The following is a 20,601-nucleotide window of genomic DNA, read 5'->3' as shown; positions in this document are numbered from 1 at the left end:
TTGACAACTACAATTACCTGGAAAGTGTGTGGGAGCACGAACAAATGACAACTTTTCAAGACATTGTCAGTTGGTATAATAACAAAGATGTAGTCCCGACACAAGAAGCGATGCAGAAAATGATGGAGTTCTATCATAACAAAGGGTTTGATATGTTAAAACTGGGTTGCACACTACCTAATTTAGCAAATATTTGTCTACACAAATCAACTAATAGCAAATTCTATCCTTTCGTTGAAGTAGACAAAGATTTACATGATAAAATACGCGAAGATATGACCGGTGGTCCCTCTATTGTGTTTACTAGAAAAGCGATTGTGGATCAAACCTATATTCGAAACACAGAAAACATTTGAAAATCAATTGTGGGTGTAGACGCCAGTCAACTTTACCCCTTCTCAATGTGTCAAGAAATGCCCACTGGGCTTTACACTAGATGGGAGTTTGATTCAGACTCTCAGAAGTTTAAAGCTAGGCAAAATAAATCGAGGAAATTTGAGAACATGGTTATGTCGTACCTACAATCTCAGCGTCCTAACTGCACTATTGAAAGCTACTACACAACTGGAACTCAGAAAAAGATTGATTGTTTTAATGTAGACGGATTTTGTGCTCACTGTGAAACTATTTTTGAAGCAATGGGTTGTTACTTTCACTTTTGTGCATGTCAGGAAGCAAGAGCAAGCATGTCAGAGGAAGAGACTCAGAAAAGACTAAAGAAACGGGAATACGATTAACTAAGACGAGACTATTTGCGAAACAAAGGATATAAAGTTGTTGAGATATGGGAATGTAACTGGTGGGAAACTGTCAAAGGTGATGAATCTGTAAAAATTCACGTGAGAAACAATTTCCCATTCAAGCTACCTCTGACTCAATAATCTCTACTTACAAAGATAAGAGAAGATAAACTATTTGGTTACGTTCAGTGTGATCTCGAAGTTCCAGAGGGGTTGAAATACAATTTCTCGAACTTTCCACCAATCTTTAAAAGCTTTAATGTTAGTCGAGCAGATATTGGTGATTATATGAGGGATTATGCTATTGATAACGATTTACTCAAGCAACCGCAACGCATGTTAATTTCAAGCTTCAAGTTGGAGAATGGCACAGTCATAACACCTTTACTCAACTTTTACCTTAGTCTTGGGCTAAAATGCACCAAAATTTATCGCTTCGTTCAGTACACACCCAAAAAATGCTTCAACAATTTTGTCCAATCGGTTGTTGATGCTAGAAGAGTTGGAGATGAAAATCCTGAATCAAGCGTTGTAGCAGAAACAATGAAATTGTTAGGGAATAGTTCCTATGGTTACCAAATCATGGACAGAAGCAGACATACATGAACGATGAAAAGACACACAAAGCTATCAACGGGAAATTGTTTAAGAGACTTAACAGTGTGTCAAAAGAACTATACGAAGTTGAACTTGTAAAATCAAAAATTGAGCACCGTGAACCGATAATAGTCGGCTTTTTTATACTTCAGTACGCAAAATTACGTATGTTGGAGCTTTATTACAATTTTTTTGATAAATTTTGCGATGTCGACACGTTCGAAGTGTTAGAAATGGACACTGACTCCTTATACTTAGCTCTAGCGCACGATAATTTGTACGATTGCATTCGTCCATCTAAAATAAGCAGATTGGGTAGCTCTGAGGGAACACAATTATGATGTTTCTTTCAGAGCTAATGCTGTACAAAATTTCTTCCCTAGAACTTGTTGTGATAAACATAAAAAGCACGATAAGCGTGAACCAGGCCTGTTCAAGGAAGAATTTAGATGTACTGAAATGATTTGTCTCTGTAGCAAAACATATTGTTGCTACGATGCCAAATCGGATAAGTACAAATTCAGCAGCAAAGGACTGAACAGACGAACATTGGAAGAGACCGGAGATGGACCATTGGAAAAATATCGGCGAGTGATGGAAGAAATCATCAATTTAACATCTACAAATAGAGGATTTCGGACAATCAACCACTGCGTTGCTACCTATGAACAAACAAAGAAAGGACTCTCATATTTTTATCCTAAACGAAAAGTGTTATCTGATGGAATTCATACTGTACCCCTGAACTTGTAATTTATTTAATCATTTTTCGTATTGTGAGCGCTCTCTGTTGTGTTTAAAATTACTTATAATGTACTTGATTAATACTGTGTCTGTCTTTTTGTACCTTCATAATTCATTCTTTTAAAAATTTTCAATTTTCTCAATTTTAGTGGATATAACTAACCTTAATACATTGCGGCGGCTATACCTAATCTTAATACATTGCGGCGGCTATACCTAATCTTAATACATTGCGGCGGCTATACCTAATCTTAATGCATTGCGGCGGCTATATCTAATCTTAATACATTGCTGTGGTTAAACCAAAAAATGTTGAAATTTACTGCGAGGGAAATTATCCGTTAATGCGCGCTGCCTGTACAATTCCCCGCCTGTACAATTCCCCTGCGCGCTGCATGTATAATTCCCCGCCTGTACGTACGCGCTGACTGTACAATTCCCTGCACGCTGCATGTAGAATTCCCTGCTAATCCCTAAATGACCTCTAAAATCACGTGACAAGTGGCTCCGGAAAATCACCCAGGTCTGCTCCTGCCTTACTACTCACCCCGTGGAACAACCCTAGATTTATCCCCAATCTTAATACATTGCGAGGATAATCCTAATCTTAATACGTGGTGGCCGCTATAACTAATCTTAATACGTGGCGGCCGCTATAACTAATCTTAATACGTGGCGCCCGCTATAACCTATCTTAATACGTGGCGCCGCTATAACCTATCTTAATACGTGGCGCCGCAATAACTAATCTTAATAAGTGGCGCCGCTATAACCTATCTTAATACATGTACGCCGCCTATACCCTATCTTAATACATTAGTGTAGACCCTCTCTCAAAAATAACTCCTATACCCTATACTAATACATGGGGTCTACACCCCCCCGGGGAGCCTTGCTCACCCTATTACTACTCATAGAAATCATGTTTATAGATGATTTTCTATTTTCTATAGAATTTTTCCATTGGCTACCCGGCTTTTTGCACCAAAAATGCTTCAATTGAGTGTACAAATGATTTCAATTTACTAATATGCAACATTTTTTTACCAAAAAACCGATCCTTGGACTATATATCTTCACTTTAGACTATGTCATTCATGATTTTCGTGGTATCACTCCACACGACCAGGTGAACACTTGAGGCTCATTTTTTGTCCCTGACCCTCTAAGCTATAGTATATGGATAGAAGGAAGTACTATTTAGTGGTATATAGGTCCGCAACATCGATCTAGTTCACAAGAAACTTCTGACCCAAAAAACATGAAAAAGCTAATTTAAAGTGATGTTGCAAAATTCAATTGGCCATAAAAAACTCCAAAATGATCAAAAGTGGTCCACTGGCCTCCCGACAATGAGTTTTTCACGAGGAACTTTTTTTTCGATGTCAACTATAGCAAAATTTTTGCTTTTTGTGGCCACTTTTTGGCATTATTCCAAACTCGAGGTTTTGCATCGCATTTTATCGCACTTTTTGGTTTGTTTAGTGGCAAAATTTGACTCTAATATGCCCAAAATTAGATTTCCCGCTAAATTTTAGTCGCGTAAGGTCACTTTGATTAACATTAGGCGGCCAATTTCTGTATCTCGACGTCCAAAAACAGTCAGTGAAATACCTTTTAAACAGAGAAAAAACTTCTTTTTTTATCATTTTTTCACTTTTGCTGACATTTTTCAGATTCATTTTTCAAACTTAAAAATCTGAAAGTAGGTTACAGAAAGATTTCAAAAACCTAGGTTGGGGGCTGATTTTTTTTGATCTTTTCGCTCTATCATATTTAAAAAATGATTCAAAAATAAATTTTGTGATACTTTTACTACTTCCGTCTCCCTTCAACACTTTCCAGTTTCACTAGCACCCAACATTTTTTTGAAAAATTGCAAGTATAATTTGAAAGGAGATCACAGGAAGATTCCAAAAACCTAGTTTGGGAGGTCGGTTTTTGAAAGAGACAAATGAAGTGCAAATATCAAATTTTTTTTATTTTTAAATCATTTTTTCTCTATGACGGAGCAAAAAAATTCGACACCCAACCTTATTTTTTGAGTTCTTGTTGTAATCTACTTTAAAATTACTCTTGAAATTTTGCAAAAAAAATCAGTTGGATGCAAGTGAAACTGGAAAGTGTTGAAGGGAGACAAAAGTAGTGCAAATATCAAAAAATTTTATCTTTAAGTCAATTTTTCTATAGTACTGAGCGAAATATCGAACATCCCAAAGTAGGTTTTTGAGCTCTAGCTGTAGTCTATTTTCAAATCATTATTGCAAACTTTCACAAGAATCAGTTAGGTGCAAGTGAAACTGAAAAGTATTGAAAGGAGACAAATGTGGTGCAAATATTTTAAAATTTGATAATCAAATTATTTTTTTCTATATGATGGAGCAAACTTTCGACCCCCCCAACCTAGGTTTCTGAGTTCTTCCTATATTGTGCTTTCAAATTGCTTTTGCATTTTTTCAAAAAATCAGTTAGGTGCAACAATTGAAACTGAAGAGTATTGAAAGGAGACAAATTTGGCGCAAACATCCAAAAATTTTATAATCAAATCTTTTTTCTATATATATATATATATATATATATATATATATATATATATATATAAATATATAATATATATATATATAATATATATGTATATATGATGGAGAAAAAAATCGACTACCCCAACCTAGGTTTCTGATATCTATGTTCAAATAATCTACGTTCAAACTAAACTTGCATTTTCTCAAAAAATCAGTTGGATGCAAGTGAAACTGGAAAGTGTTGAAAGGACACGAAATTAAGTATATGCAAAATGCAAGTGTAGTTTGCATTTTGCATATACTTACTGCAAGTATATGCAAAAAGCTAGAATAAATTGATGTATATTACCACAGGGTTTAAAAAACCTAGGAAAATGCAAGTATAATTTGAAAGTGGATTACCACAAGATTTCAAAAACCTAGGTTGGAGGGGTCGTTTTTTCCGTCAATCGTATAGAAAAAGTGATTTAAAATCAAATTTTTTGATAAACCTTAAACATCTGGATTAGTGGAATTTTGGAACATTTTGGAACCCTCTCTGTTTTCATCTTCAAGGAATAGCACTGTACAACAGGATGTAATTTTTTTTCGGTCTGATGAACGCACGAAAGTCTGGACATGAACGCACGATGGTCTGGACATGGACGCACTAAAAATTTGGCGTTGAACGCACGAATTTGAGTTGGAGCGCACGATGGTATGGACAAGAACGCACGAAAGTCTGGACATATACTGTTTCGGTCTGGAATGGTCTGGACAAATTTGTCTTCGAACGCACGAAAAATTTTGAACGCACGATAGTCTGGACACCTCCACTTTCCGTCTGGGACGGTCTGGACATAGGCACTTTGAGTCTGGGACGGTCTGGACATAGGCATTTTCCGTCTGGACCTGTCTGGACATATCCACTTTGGGTCTGTGTCCTCAGCCTGGGTTTGCATTGGTTTTGATATACAGTTACAAATTAAAAAGTTATCGGTATTTCCTGTTCAAGAACTATTTAACTGGTTTCAACTTAAAATCTTAACAAAGTGCATCTTATGTTATAGGATTAACCTTCGTATCAAGTCTGATAAAACCTTTTTCAGATCTTACACCGTAAAAATTCCTCTTATAGAATCTTAAGTGATTGAAATTTTTTTATCAGAACTTACACGATAATAATTTTATATTATCATATCATAATCAATCGAAATTCAGCCAGACAAAAATTGTTTATCTTTCAAGATCTTTTATTGATATTGTAAGATCTTGTAAGATAAACTTTTGGAAAGCTATGAATCATCTTTTTGAGAGTTATCAGAAAGATTTTTCTCGGATCGCATATGACAGAAATTTATAAAGAATGTTATGTTTTTCAATTAAAGACAATTCAGAGTTTCTTTCGAGCAGAAAACAAAAAGCTGCTGCTTGTAACCTTTAAGTGTCAGAGCAACAAAGAGAAAATTATCTTATATTGTCTTATGAGACTTATTCACAATATTGCTTGGAAACTAAACTTTTGCTTGAGATCAGTAAGAATTCATATGGCAGAGTTTTTATCGTGTAAGACCAGATAAGATCTTACTCGATATAGGTTTTTTATCAACTTCTTATCAGATCTTACAAGATAAAAAATCAAGAAACACTGGGGAAGCGTCGAAGTTCACTTTCAGGTTTTTTTTCAAAATATTGCTTGGAAACTAAACTTTTGCTTGAGATCAATAAGAATTCTTTTGGAAGAAATTTTATCGTGTAAGACCAGATAAGATCTTACTCTATATAGATTTTTGATCAGCCTCTTATCAGATTTTACAAGATAAAAGGTCAAGAAACCCTGGGGAAGCGTCAAAATTCAACCTCAGATTTTTTTCAAGATATCGCTTGGAAAGTAAACTTTGATTGAGATCAATAAGAAATGAACGTGAATGAAGAAAAATTGAAACCATCCTGAATTTTGGAATGCATGTGAGCGTGCACATCACACACACACACACACACATATATATATATATATATATATATATATATATATATATATATACATATATATATATATATATATATATATATATATATATATATATGATGGAGCAAAAAATCGACTACCCCAACCTAGGTTTTTGAGTTCTTGTTGTAATCTATTTTCAAATTACTCTTAAAATTTTGCAAAAAAAATAGTTGGATGCAAGTGAAACTGGAAAGTGTTGAAGGGAGACAAAAATAGTGCAAATATCAATAAATTTTAGCTTTAAGTCATTTTTTCTTTAGTACTGAGCGAAAAATCGAACATCCCAACGTAGGTTTTTGAGCTCTAGCTGTAGTCTATTTTCAAATCATTATTGCTACCTTTCACAAGAATCAGTCTGGGAGGTCGGTTTTTGAAAGAGACAAATGAAGTGCAAATATCAAAATTTATATATTTTTAAATCATTTTTTCTCTATGACGGAGCAAAAATTCGACCCCCAACCTGGGTTTTTGAGTTCTTGTTGTAATCTACTTTCAAATTACTCTTAAAATTTTGCAAAAAAATTCAGTTGGATGCAAGTGAAACTGGAAAGTGTTGAAGGGAGACAAAAGTAGTGCAAATATCAAAAAATTTTATCTTTAAGTCAATTTTTCTATAGTACTGAGCGAAATATCGAACATCCCAAAGTAGGTTTTTGAGCTCTAGCTGTAATCTATTTTCAAATCATTATTGCAAACTTTCACAAGAATCAGTTAGGTGCAAGTGAAACTGAAAAGTATTGAAAGGAGACAAATGTGGTGCAAATATTTTAAAATTTTATAATCAAATTATTTTTTTCTATTTGATGGAGCAAACTTTCGACCCCCCAGCCTAGGTTTCTGAGTTCTTCCTATGTTGTGCTTTCAAATTGCTTTTGCATTTTTTCAAAAAATCAGTTAGGTGCAATTGAAACTGAAGAGTATTAAAAGGAGACAAATTTGGAGTTTGGAAAGGAGACAAAATGCAAAAAATGTTTTATAATCAAATATTTTTTCTATATATATATATATATATATATATATGTATATATGATGGAGAAAAAAATCGACTACCCCAACCTAGGTTTCTGGAATCTATGTTCAAATAATCTACGTTCAAACTAAACTTGCATTTTCTCAAAAAATCAGTTGGATGCAAGTGAAACTGGAAAGTGTTGAAAGGACACGAAATTAAGTATATGCAAAATGCAAGTGTAGTTTGCATTTTGCATATATTTACTGCAAGTATATGCAAAAAGCTAGAATAATTTGAAGTATATTACCAAAAGTGATTTAAAAAAACCTTAAACATCTGGATTTGTGGAATTTTGGAACCCTCTCTGTTTTCATCTTCAAGGAATAGCACTGTACAACAGGATGTAATTTTTTTTCGATCTGATGAACGCACGAAAGTCTGGACATGAACGCACGATGGTCTGGACATGGACGCACTAAAAATTTGGCGTTGAACGCACGAATTTGAGTTGGAGCGCACGATGGTCTGGACAAGAACGCACGAAAGTCTGGACATATACTGTTTCGGTCTGGGATGGTCTGGACAAATTTGTCTTCGAACTCACGAAGAACGCACGAAAAATTTTGAACGCACGATAGTCTGGACTTATCCACTTTCCGTCTGGGACGGTCTGGACATAGGCACTTTGAGTCCGGGACGGTCTGGACATAGGCATTTTCCGTCTGGACCTGTCTGGACATATCCACTTTGGGTCTGGGACCTCAGCCTGGGTTTGCATTGGTTTTGATATATAATTACAAATTAAAAAGTTATCGGTATTTCCTGTTCAAGAACTATTTAACTGGTTTCAACTTAAAATCTTAACAAAGTGCATCTTATGTTATGGGATTAATCTACGTATCAAGTCTGATAAAACCTTTTTCAGATCTTACACCGTAAAAATTCCTCTTATAGAATCTTTAGTGATTGAAATTTTTTTAATCAGAACTTACACGATAATAATTTTATATTATCAAATCATAATCAATCGAAATTCAGCCAGACAAAAATTGTTTATCTTTCAAGATCTTTTATTGATATTGTAAGATCTTGTAAGATAAACTTTTGGAAAGCTATGAATCATCTTTTTGAGAGTTATCAGAAAGATTTTTCTCGGATCGCATATGACAGAAATTTATAAAGAATGTTATGTTTTTCAATTAAAGACAATTCAGAGTTTCTTTCGAGCAGAAAACAAAAAGCTGCTGCTTGTAACCTTTAAGTGTCAGAGCAACAAAGAGAAAATTATCTTATATTGTCTTATGAGACTTATTCACAATATTGCTTGGAAACTAAACTTTTGCTTGAGATCAGTAAGAATTCTTATGGCAGAATTTTTTATCGTGTACGACCAGATAGGATTTTACTCGATATAGACTTTTTATAAGCGTCTTATCAGATCTTACAAGATTAATAATCAAAATCAAGAAACACTGGGGAAGCGTCAAAATTCACCTTCAGTTTTTTTTCAAGATATTGCTTGGAAACTAAAATTTTGCTTGAGATCAATAAGAATTATTATGGCAGAGTTTTTATCGTGTAAGACCAGATAAGATCTTACTCGATATAGGTTTTTTATCAACTTCTTATCAGATCTTACAAGATAAAAAATCAAGAGACACTGGGGAAGCGTCGAAGTTCACTTTCAGTTTTTTTTTCAAAATATTGCTTGGAAACTAAAGTTTTGCTTGAGATCAATAAGAATTCTTATGGAAGAAATTTTATCGCGTAAGACCAGATAAGATCTTACTCTATATAGATTTTTGATCAGCCTCTTATCAGATTTTACAAGATAAAAGGTCAAGAAACCCTGGGGAAGCGTCAAAATTCAACCTCAGATTTTTTCCAAGATATTGCTTGGAAATTAAATTTTGATTGAGATCAATAAGAATTGAACATGAATGAAGAAAAATTGAAACCATCCTGAATTTTGGAACGCATGTGAGCGTGCACATCAGAAGTGCGCTTGATTATTCTATTAAAAAAATTTCACACCTATACTTCAATTGAAGAAATAAGTTTATTTCTGTGCTCTTAGCTGTTAGTAAAGAAAACAGAGTATTTTGAACATGCAAAAAAATTAGTTTAGAACACAGGATAATCTAGAAAAGAACAGAAAGAAATTTTTGGGATGGCCTGAAAATGCCATTTTATGTCAGACTTTGTCAGCGCGCTAAAGTCTTTCATAGACGGAATCAAAAAATTACTGATTGCTCTATCTAAGTCCATACAATATAAAACAAAACAAAACCTGGCATGGAATTTCGCTTGTAAAAGAGCTTCAAAAAACAAAAAAACTCGCATGTCGCTAATAAGAAACGTAAGTAACGAACTCATCGAAGAAATTAAATCTAGATAACCAAATTTTCTGAGACAACAGCTCGGAAGTAATTCCTTGAACTGATCTTCGGGACAATTTACGCGTCGTTGTTACGCTTGAAATTTTTTAAAAAATCAGATTTTTAATTTAAGATTTTTGGTTGTCATTGTTAATTGGACTTTTCGCAGTGGATTGCGGAAAAAAACTCAAATATTTTACCAGATTTTGCAACTTGATCTTTTTCCAGTGGGTGTGGAGGAGCTATTATGAATGAGAACACAGTTGTGACAGCTGCCCGTTGTATTTGGGACTCTAAGCGCAAGAATGACTTCTACCATACTGCAGATATTGTTGTAACAACAGGTTAGATCTCTACAAGTTGACCTCCCATACTTACGAGAACCCGGGATGACCCATCTTAGATACCATATCAAAGACTATATATGATTCCATTCAAGTAAAGAAAAAAATTTACATCGAAAAGGTTGTTTCAGCAGAGCAGCAGATTTTTGATGATTTTCTCACGGATCGAAATTTTTAATGATCTTGGATATGGTATTTAAGACATTATATTTTATCATTGAAATGGTTTCTAAGATTCAGAAGAAGCTTAATAACTTCAGCCAATTGAACGTTTTTCACTTCATTATCACATATGTTAACTTATATTATCTCGGATTTAGTATCCAACTCATTATGGTCTTTGATATGGTGTCTAAGACACCATTTATGATCATGGAAATAGTTTCTAAGATTAAGCAAAAAATTTGTAAACTGCACGCACATGAAAGCTTTTCACTCATTCATCACTAATGGTAACTTGTATGATCTTGGATATAGTATCTTAGAAATCTTTTTGGTCCTGGGCATGGTATATGAGGCACCATATAGGTTCTTGGAAATTATTTCTAAAGTTCAGCAAAAAATTAGAAAACTTCAACCCAACTAAAGTTTTTCACTCCATTATCATAAATGTTATTATGTGTGATCTTGGATATGTTATCCATATACTTATGGTCTGCAACATGGTTTGTAGGACACCAAATACAATCTTAATGTGTTTTGAGAAAATAAAACATCCAAAAAACTTTTAAAACTAAAAATTGTTTCAATCACCTCCAACCAACATTTTAATAAGCTTTACTGAACAAGATTTGGCTAGGAAACAGCATCTTCACGCAAGAAGAATCAATAAGTAACTGAAATTTACTAAAGGGAACCAAAAAAGTTTCTGTTCATCATTTTTTTTTATGCTTGCATTTTAAGTACAATTTTTCAGTCTTGTGTTCAATCTTCGTTTGTTGCTTTTTCTTCGGATTTTTCACACTCCCATTTTGTTGAAATCTTCTCAACCATAAGGAAACTGGATACTCAATATTTATGTCTTTGGTCTTTTTTGGGCCATAGATTTTTTTCTGTTGGATTTTTTTTTGAAATGCCTCTTTTAAAACTTTCCATTGGTTTTTTTTCGCTTATCACGTCAAATCAAATTCTTGCCACCATAAAAAACGGAAGTTTTGGTCTTTTTTAACCATAGATTTTCATGGTCTTGGGTATGGAATCTAAGACACCATCAATTTTTTTGGTTTTCAATCTTATTTTTTAAAACGATGCTTTGCTTTTTTTGTCTTTTTTGCAGTTTTTGAAGTTCTTTTAACCAAAAACTGATGCAAATAATTTTAGTTTAATGGTCTCTTATGGGACATAGATTTCTATGGTCGTGGATATGAAATCTGAGACACCATTAATCTATTTTTTCTCAACCTTCTTTTTTAACTTTACTTCGTCGTTCTTTTTCTGTCAAGTTAATTGAAGTTCATTTAACCATCAAAAACGGGTTCTCAACTTTTATGTTTATGGTTTTTTATGGTCCAAATATTCTATGGTCTTGGAAACGAACTCTAAGTCACCATAAAAAGGTTTTCATTTATTCAAAAGAAAACCAAATTATGCCACATTGCGCTCCATATGTAATCCAAAATAGGTAATTTGAGACATTGTTTTGTTTTTTGTTTGGTCTTTGATATGGCATCTAGGACTCGATATTCACCAAACATGACTGATATGACTGACCAGACATGGTATCTAGGATATTTTTATGGTGCTCAGCCATGGGGGGGGGGGAAGGGAGGCTTGTTGCTAGGAGAATTCAACTTAGAAGAAGTTTGCCATTAGGATTGCATTGGGCAGGTAACGAGGTAGAGAGAACCATCCCAGGATGGAATCCCACTTGTAAAAACTAGTGGGTCAATTAACTTCCCCTATAATCTATCTCACTAGTATTGATGTGTCAGGCGGAATTAAATTATGTCCAGACAGTCCCAGACGGAAAGTGCCTATGTCCAGACTTTCAGGCGTTCATGTTTAGACTTTCGTGCTTTTTTTCGATGTTTCCAGACTATGTAACTATGAACGCATGACGCCTCTGCCCCTCCCCCCAAACCCCCTCCCCCCTACCCGTGTACATTTATTTTCGGTCTGGACATACTTGCTTCTGTCTGCCCGACCTAACTCCAAGTGAAATTAATTACTGAGTTAGAGTCTAAAATTCAGGACACATTTTGCACTGAATTTGTCTGATTCAGAGCTATTTCAGTGATTCAATCTGAGTTATCTTCTGATTCAGAAGAATACAGAATAATTTCCCTGAATTTTGCTCTGATTCAGAGAAACTCAGAAATCAATTCACATTTGGTTCTGAAATTGTTCTGAATCAGTACTGAATGGTGAAAAATCTCTGAAATTGTTCTCAATCAGTACTGAATGGTGAAAAATCTCTGAAATTGTTCTGAATCAGTACTGAATGGTGAAAAATCTCTGAAATTGTTCTGAATCAGTACTGAATGGTGAAAAATCTCTGAAATTGTTCTCAATCAGTACTGAATGGTGAAAAATCTCTGAAATTGTTCTGAATCAGTACTGAATGGTGAAAAATCTCTGAAATTGTTCTGAATCAGTACTGATTGTCACTGAGCCTTAGGTACGGGTGGGACCTGAACCTGGGAGGAAATTTTTGTTACAGGTGACTTCGATTTCTCCCTTTACGACCGCTACCCAACCAGACAGATGCACTTTGTTGACCGGTTCCACTTCCATAAAGAGTTCAAGGGATATACGTCACATGGATACAATCTCGTTTTCCTCGTCCTCAGGAAACCAATTGTGTTCGATGATTACAGAACCCAAATCAAGTTCTGTGAGAGAAATCCGTATGAAAACGAGACAGGTAAATATCATCGGCTTTTCTTGATTTCAGCATATCTTGATCAGCCGTGCAAACCGTTAGCATAGAAATGCAAGTCATTTTGTTCGCATATTCAAATGAGGATAAAAAACCGATGGTCACGACGAGAAAATAGAGCGTGTCCCGCATGAAGTTGAAATAAGCAAATGATTCAAAAACTCGCTGGACAGAGCTCTAAGGTGAAACCTCAAATTCAAAAACTAAAAAAAGACGTAAATGAGATGAGTAGAAAACGTTGGCTTCAATATCACCAAATTGTTGCTCAATTGTATCTTTTTGAGCTTGTTCGAAATTTCTTGTTCGGAACTAAACTGGGCCCACAAACGGAAAAGATCCTTTTTATGTTCTAGAATATTCCTATCACATGGTTGGAGTTGGATACGTTGACAGTGTTGCCAATCTACCTGAGGAAATTAAGGTATCTTTAAAACTATCATTTGAACTTTTCTCGGATTGCGATCCCGCTGAACTTTTCTATTGAGACTTCAAAAAATTTTGCTCAATAAAGCTTTTGAGGGCCCTTACGTCTCAAAATTTTAGTGCTTTTTGTAAAAAAAAATATCACAATTTATTTCTGCCAGGGTTTTTATATCAACTAAAGATACTTTTGACTCATGTTGCTGCTAACTGGAGCTCTGTTAGAAACTGACAAATATATGGTATCTTTTTCATTGCCATCAGCCCCTTCTTTCGTTTCTTTCAACAGCTGCTCTAATTTGTGGAAATTTTCAGATAAAGGCATTTTATAATATGATATCAGTTATCATTGTTTATCATTGATTATTTCACCATAATCTTTTGTATATTAGTAAATACGAATTAGATCAACCGTTCCTCTGTCATACAATCCCACACTGTAATGCCCTTTTCACATGTATAAAGACACGTTTTGTGGAAATAAAGAGGCAAAATGGATGAAATTGTTCACTTTTGGTAGAGAGGTGGCGCGTAAGGTCTTAAAGATTGTATGATTGTATGAAATCAACACATCCTTGTTGTACTAATTGTAACCAATTATTGCTTATTTACCATGATGTGTGTGTGTGGGTGGGAGGGTGGGTGGGTGGGTGGGAGGGTGTGAGTGTGTATGTGTGTGTGTGTGTGTGTGTGTGTGTGTGTGTGTATTTGAGCGTGTGTGTTTGTGTATGTGTTTGCACAAACGGAGAAAGGTCTGTATTTTTTTGTCTTTTGTTCCAGCACATTCAATTGACGAGGAAGGACTGTAATTTCGCTGATATTGACCAAGAGTACCTTCGCCTGCTTTCCCCACTGGAAGATAGCTATCTTTGTTTCGATGGATCCAGTCATTTTGTCTCTGATGGTAAGTTCACAAATTCATCAAACTTCTCAGGTCTCAGATGAAGAGAACAGGATTGACTGTCAAGTGTTAATCAGTCCTGATTGGTTTTACACCCCACCATTATCGCTGATCAGTACTGCACAGAGCTGTAATCGTGACACTTTTTTTGGGCTAAAAATTTCGGATCTATTTTTGCCCCCCACCCCCCCCCCCCCCCCCAGCTTAGTGAGCATAAATTTTTTATGACCCCCAGGCGCACGTGCTATTTACCTACGTAGTAACGTGCTATATAACAACATATAATTTGTAACTTGGGGTCATAAAAAACACTGGGGGCCGAAACAGAATAGATCCAAAATTTCAAATCTCATTTTTAATTTTGGCAAGTCTGAGTCAACACTTGGCAAAGTCTTGATTAGTTCTTAGATTTGAAACACGTGATCAGTTCTGATTTGTTAACCCAGGAGGTGTATTTCACCGGTAAAGTTCTGAACACGACCCAAACTTGTTCTGGGACCTTTATTTAAAACGCGAAGAGAAAATAGAGTTAAAATTGTACACAAGTCAACCGAAAATGAACATCTAACATTTTTCAATACTTTTTTTATTTATAGCTGATTTTGCAAGATCTTGGAACAATTATTCAGGAAAATTAGATTTTAACCAACCCCCACCCCCCACCCCCAATAATGGTGGGGTGCAAAACCAATAATCAATAGCTGTCCTTTTTTAAAAAGCTTAATACGTATGGAACGAATAACAATGGTAAGTTTCGAAATGATCATCCCGTGCCTTCGTTCGTTGAAATTTTTCAATATTTCAAAAATTTTCAATTTTCCAGTATTCTAAAATTGGATGAAAGTTTTCAAACGATTGACTCTGAGCTTTTCTCCTAATGCGATAAATTCAAAATATTCATCTCTAAATCCCTTTGTGACTTTCCAATCTAAGACAAGTAAATCAAAACTTGAGATTGTGATTACATTTTTAGAAATAAACTGTCACAATATTCAAATATTTGGAAGACCTGTGCATGTTGGTCAAAAGACAACTGCTCTTGTAAAAGCCTAAAAGGCGAGAAAAATGCAAGGAAAAAGTTAGATAGCAAAGAATTAATTGAAGTATTCCACATGTCTAAATGGTGGAAATAAAAAACTTATATTGGATAAGTTCCTACTTATCAACCGCCTAATCAAAACGCCCACCTAATGGGAAATTATCAGTGAAAGCTAATTCAAAATGATTTTGCCGAAATAAACCAATCGTTATCAAGAAAATCAAAATCTTGATTGACCTAAAATTTGTTTAGTGTATTTTTGTTTCCTAAATACACTAAATAAACAAAGGAAAGGGAGATAAAAACATTTGCACAAAAAATATTTTTGTTCTCAAGGAAATACTTCTGAATTCTGGTCAGAAATGTTATTTAAAACAACCCTAGTCGAGACCGGATGTTAATCTTGCAAGATCTTGAAAGATTCTTCCAAAAGGATGTTAATCTTGCAAGATCTTGCAAGACGATGTTAGTCTTAAAGATATTGCAAGATTCTTGCAAGATTAACATCCGAATTTCAAACACCGAGATAAGAAAGAAAAATGGCTCAAATGGCAAAATTTCTAATCCAAATGATCATACGTTTCTTGTTGCGGTAAAAAAACGTTTTTTGCTGATAAAAATAGGTACATGGTGAAATTCGTAAATTCATTGTTCAAAAAAAATTGAAAAAATGGAATAAGAAGAAAAAGAACAGCTTTTTTGATACACTAGATTGATAATTCTGACGCCTTTTTATTGCTCTACTTGTGATGCTCTTTTGTGTTTTTTTTGATATACTGTGATCAAAAATTATGTGATATAAATTACTGTGAAATAAATTTTCTGAGCTGTTTGTTCTTGCATAAGATAGGTATCTAGGCTTTATAAGATAGGTTTCTAGGCTCTGTTGCGTTTTTATGAGGTCTCCAAGGCTATTATTTGGCGGTTTTTTAACGTCTTTTTTAATTTTTTAGACGTTGTTTTTGGCTTTTTTGGATTGTAATTGGATGTTAATTATGCAAGAATCTTGCAACATTTGGTTGTTAATCTCTCTAGAATCTTGCAAGACGGATATTAATCTTGCAAGGTTCTAGCATGACGAATGTTAATATTGCAAGATCTTACAAGAATCTTGCAAGAATCTTGCAAGAATAAGCATAATCTTGCAAGATTCCTGCAAGATTCTTGCAAGATTTTGCAAGTTGAACATCCGATTCCGACTAGGGAAACCCAGATTCCTATTTAAAAAAAATAGGGAAGTCTGGAATAAATTCTGCGCGAACTGTTATCGGTTCTTTGCCCTCTGTTCCCCCTCACTCTTTTCATGCACTACTAACTAAGTGTGTGTGTGTGTGTGTGTGGTGGGAGAGGGGTGGGTGGGTTTTTTCATAACGTACTCTGAGCCCAAATTTAGAAAACACCCCCCTCAGGCTAGTAAAAAGGTTCTGCTTTGCTCACTTTTGTCTCGTTAGTGAATTGATGAAACAGGCCACAACTGAACCCTGAAAACAATCAAGAGTCATCGCCAAAATTACTTTTAAAAAGCAACGCATCAAGTTTTTCGAAATTGTTAAATATGAATTTGAATCCTTATGATGATGGTGTTACACATTATAAGAGGACTTTGCATGTCTGTCTTTAATATGAATGAAAAATAAGGCAGCAAGAAATCTAATATTGGCTCATACTCATATAATCATTATCTTTTATGGAAGCAAAGAGCCACAAAAATCGAGTCGCAGAAAATTTCAGCACTGAACCAGCACATTTCAAGAGTAAATATTAAATTCGATTGCAAAACGTTGCATAACAGAATGTTTTAAAATTTTTTGTGCACTGTTTTTTCGTTATGATTATATTGAGGCCACTGAGTTTGTCCAGGCCTAAATTGTCCTGTATAGTCTGAATGAGTTTGATACCCCAAAGTTAAGTCGGAGCAGAGTAATGTCATACTTTATAGCTAATAGTTGGTTGACACTATAGTAGTATAAACACCATTTTTACGTAATCTAATTTTTAGGCAATTACCACAAATCCCATTTATCTTAGTGACAACGACTGGCGAAGCAAGGTGAGAAGTTACAAGTATCAACGCGGATGTTCGAGTGGCATATAAAGCAAACGTTTATGACTGGAGTTAGGCTGAACATTGTACTCTTCATGCAGTAATTTTTACTCAAAACTTAAGACTGGCCAGTATAAACTTGACACAAACAGGGTACTGGTGATCCTAAAAAAAAGGATTTTTCTATCAAGGATTTCACTTGAAAAATTAGGCAAAAGTCATTATTTTGGGTGTCGATATCGCTGAAAATCGGTGCAGTGAATAGAAAATACTGAAAAAAGTTAACACTGGCCCACTTGAAAATAAAAAAGAACTGTCACTATTTAGATGAAGATGTAAGATAAGACAGCAAAGAGAGCAACAACTGAAGCAAAAAGTCAGAAAATCAAAAAAAAAATTATAAAAACAATTAGAATTAAAATAATAAAATTTTAGTCTATCAGTCGGAAACATTAAAATTGGTTTATTTATAATCAATAATCAATCCAACATTAAAATTTGATTGAATATGTCTCATAAGCATTTTAGTTGGTAAAAAATAAAGCCCTGGCCACAAAATTTTTACGCTCACTAGGCTGGGGTGCGGGGGGTAAGAGATGGGGTGACGAATAGATCCCCGATTTCTACCAAGAGCCGAAGCTTAAGCAGTAATTTGTAGTAACCCAGGTTGAGGTCCAGACCCAAATTTGATTCTGATCAGACTTTCCAGACCGAAATTATCTCTGATCAGAATTTCCAGACTGAAATTCACCCTGATCAGACTTTCCAGACCCAAGTGACCTCTGATCAGACTTTCCAGGCACAGAAGTTCTCTGACCAGACTATTCAGACCGAAGGTGTTCTGATCAGACCATCTTCAGACCATGGTCCAGACTCAAATTCAGACCATTGCCCAGACCTTAATCAGACTATGATCAGACTCAAATGCGCTCAAAGAGGTTATGATCAGAACCAGTTGCGCTCGAAGCAGTTATGATCAGAACCAGTTGCGCTCGAAGCAGTTATGATCAGACCCAGTTGCGCTTGCAGCTATTTATGATCAGACTGAAGTCCGCTCCAAACCGGTTCTGATCAGACCCAAGTGCGCTCGAAATAGTCTGATCACAGACAGATTTTGCTTATGAAAAAATCTCCTAATTTTGCTATAATATATTCATTTCATAAAAACTGATGTTTGCAGTATTTAATTCATCTAAGGAAAAATCCATTTTAAAAGTATTGCTAACGAAAACAAAACCGAACTGTTGAGAACAAATTTTATTTAGTGTACCGATTAGTTTATAATTCTGACTCAATGGATGAGTTAAGACAGCTTTCCATAAGAAACTTCGTGGTCTCCAGTTGATCAAAATTTCTTCTAAAGGGGACCGGCCTCAGCTATCTGCTGGACTCTTTCTTTCTGATCAGAGCTATCGGACTTTAGATGAGTCTCTGATCAGAAAGCTGCCTTTTGGCTGCCTCTTGGCAGCGCCAACATCTTTCAGTAAAAAAAAGAGAAAAAAATGAAAAAAATAATGCGCACGAAATGGTCCCTGATCAGACCCAATTGCGTTTGAAGACATTTATGATCAGATCCAATTGCGCTCCAAGTCGCCTCTGATCAGACAAAAGTGCGCTCGAATCCGCCTATGATCAGACCCAATTGCGCTCGAAATTGCCTCTGATCAGACACAAGTGCACTCGAATCCGCCTATGATCAGACTTTTCAGACCAAAATGACCTCTGATCAGACCATCTCCAGACCATGATCAGACCGTAGTGCGCTCAAACTTCCGAAAAGACCCTGTAATTTCGGTCTGGGAACACACGGGTGTGCGCTCGACTGGGTCTGATCAGAAGTCAATTTGGGTCTGTACCTCAACCTGGGAAACTGTGAAACGCGGTGAATTTTTTGTAGGTTCACCGCTTTCTCTAGAATTTCACCCCAATTCACCGCAAAATTATGTACAAACTTTGCGTTGAAAAAACAACTTTTCACCGCTTATCTTACATATTTTTCCGATTTTTCCTCGACCCTGGTGAATTGTTAAAGGGTTATCACACGGTGTAACTTTACTCAATTTTCCGGGGGTTTGTCTAGGAGATTACGGCAATCCCATTGTGGTGGAATTGAATTCTACCGCCTTCTGCTTGGCTGGAGTCACGTCCATGCAGTACAAGCGCTCAGAGGGGGGTATAATAATCTCCACGAGTCTGGCTTATTTCCAGCAGAAGTATTTCGACAGACAGAGAAAATTCAAAGAGACAGACAACGAGTTTTTGTGTCTGTCTGGCAACAAATTCCATAAAGCCAGTAAAGTGGTGGAGTACTTAATGGACGGATACCTTACCCGCACAGAGATTAATTGTTAAGAACAAGGGCCTCTCGTCAGATAGTGTTATGTACACTATACCTTCGAGATGTCGGGAACAGAACTCTGAAAATTGGTGAAGGGATGGTGTATGTGAAAAAAAGTAAGCGTATGCGAACTAGAAAATAAAGATCCTAAATGAGCTTAAAAATCAGAAATTTGTTTCAATTTGAGTTTTAAGGCTCAAGTATAAACAAACTAAAAGCAATAAACAAAGTTTTCTACGAAAAAAAAATTGCAATTAAGAAGACACATTTTTGCAACTGCGAGAATTTGATTAAGAGCTAACAAAAAATATGCTTTATTTCGAAGAGTGGTCAAAATTGAGATTGAAATAAAATCTGGGTTACGAACAACTTTTCACAAATACCAGTCATTATCGAAACGTAACTTGAAAAATTTTGCATCTCTTACAAAGTAAATTATAGATTGAGGCGACCTAACATAAGGGTGATTTTTTGATCGACCAAATAAATGAATATCTTGGCAATGTTTGACATCAATTAGCAGGTAGTAATTGCAAGATATCCAAAATTTCAAGTTAGCCAAAGAGTTATTGATCAATTGTTCTGAAATCTGAGATATGAATCTCGTTGTGCAGTTTCCCTAGTTGAGACAACGGAACGGAAACGACAAGTTCTTTGTAAGAAAACTTCGGCTTGTTTGGTTTCGAACGTGAGAAACCATTGGTAAGTTCGGTT

The 20,601-nt window shown here is 35.3% G+C and overlaps 1 protein-coding gene across 1 annotated transcript in view; it reads left to right on the top strand.

The window, feature by feature from the left end:
* LOC142350550 (clotting factor G beta subunit-like) overlaps positions 1–19,925 on the top strand; it is a 58,035-nt gene extending 38,110 nt beyond the window's left edge. Inside the window, exons 6-10 of the mRNA XM_075402400.1 lie at positions 10,152–10,267; positions 12,927–13,130; positions 13,499–13,566; positions 14,346–14,469; positions 19,630–19,925. Of these exons, the coding sequence (XP_075258515.1) occupies positions 10,152–10,267; positions 12,927–13,130; positions 13,499–13,566; positions 14,346–14,469; positions 19,630–19,901 (784 nt within the window). The 3' untranslated portion in view covers positions 19,902–19,925. The remainder of the gene's footprint in view (positions 1–10,151; positions 10,268–12,926; positions 13,131–13,498; positions 13,567–14,345; positions 14,470–19,629) is intronic.
* Positions 19,926–20,601: the final 676 nt, after the last annotated feature.

The sequence above is a fragment of the Convolutriloba macropyga genome, chromosome 12 (assembly GCF_964194025.1).
Source record: "Convolutriloba macropyga chromosome 12, txConMacr16.3, whole genome shotgun sequence".
Taxonomy (NCBI): Eukaryota; Metazoa; Xenacoelomorpha; order Acoela; family Convolutidae; genus Convolutriloba; species Convolutriloba macropyga.
The sequence above is the reverse complement of the archived record's forward strand: the minus strand, read 5'-3'. Positions and strand labels throughout refer to the sequence as shown.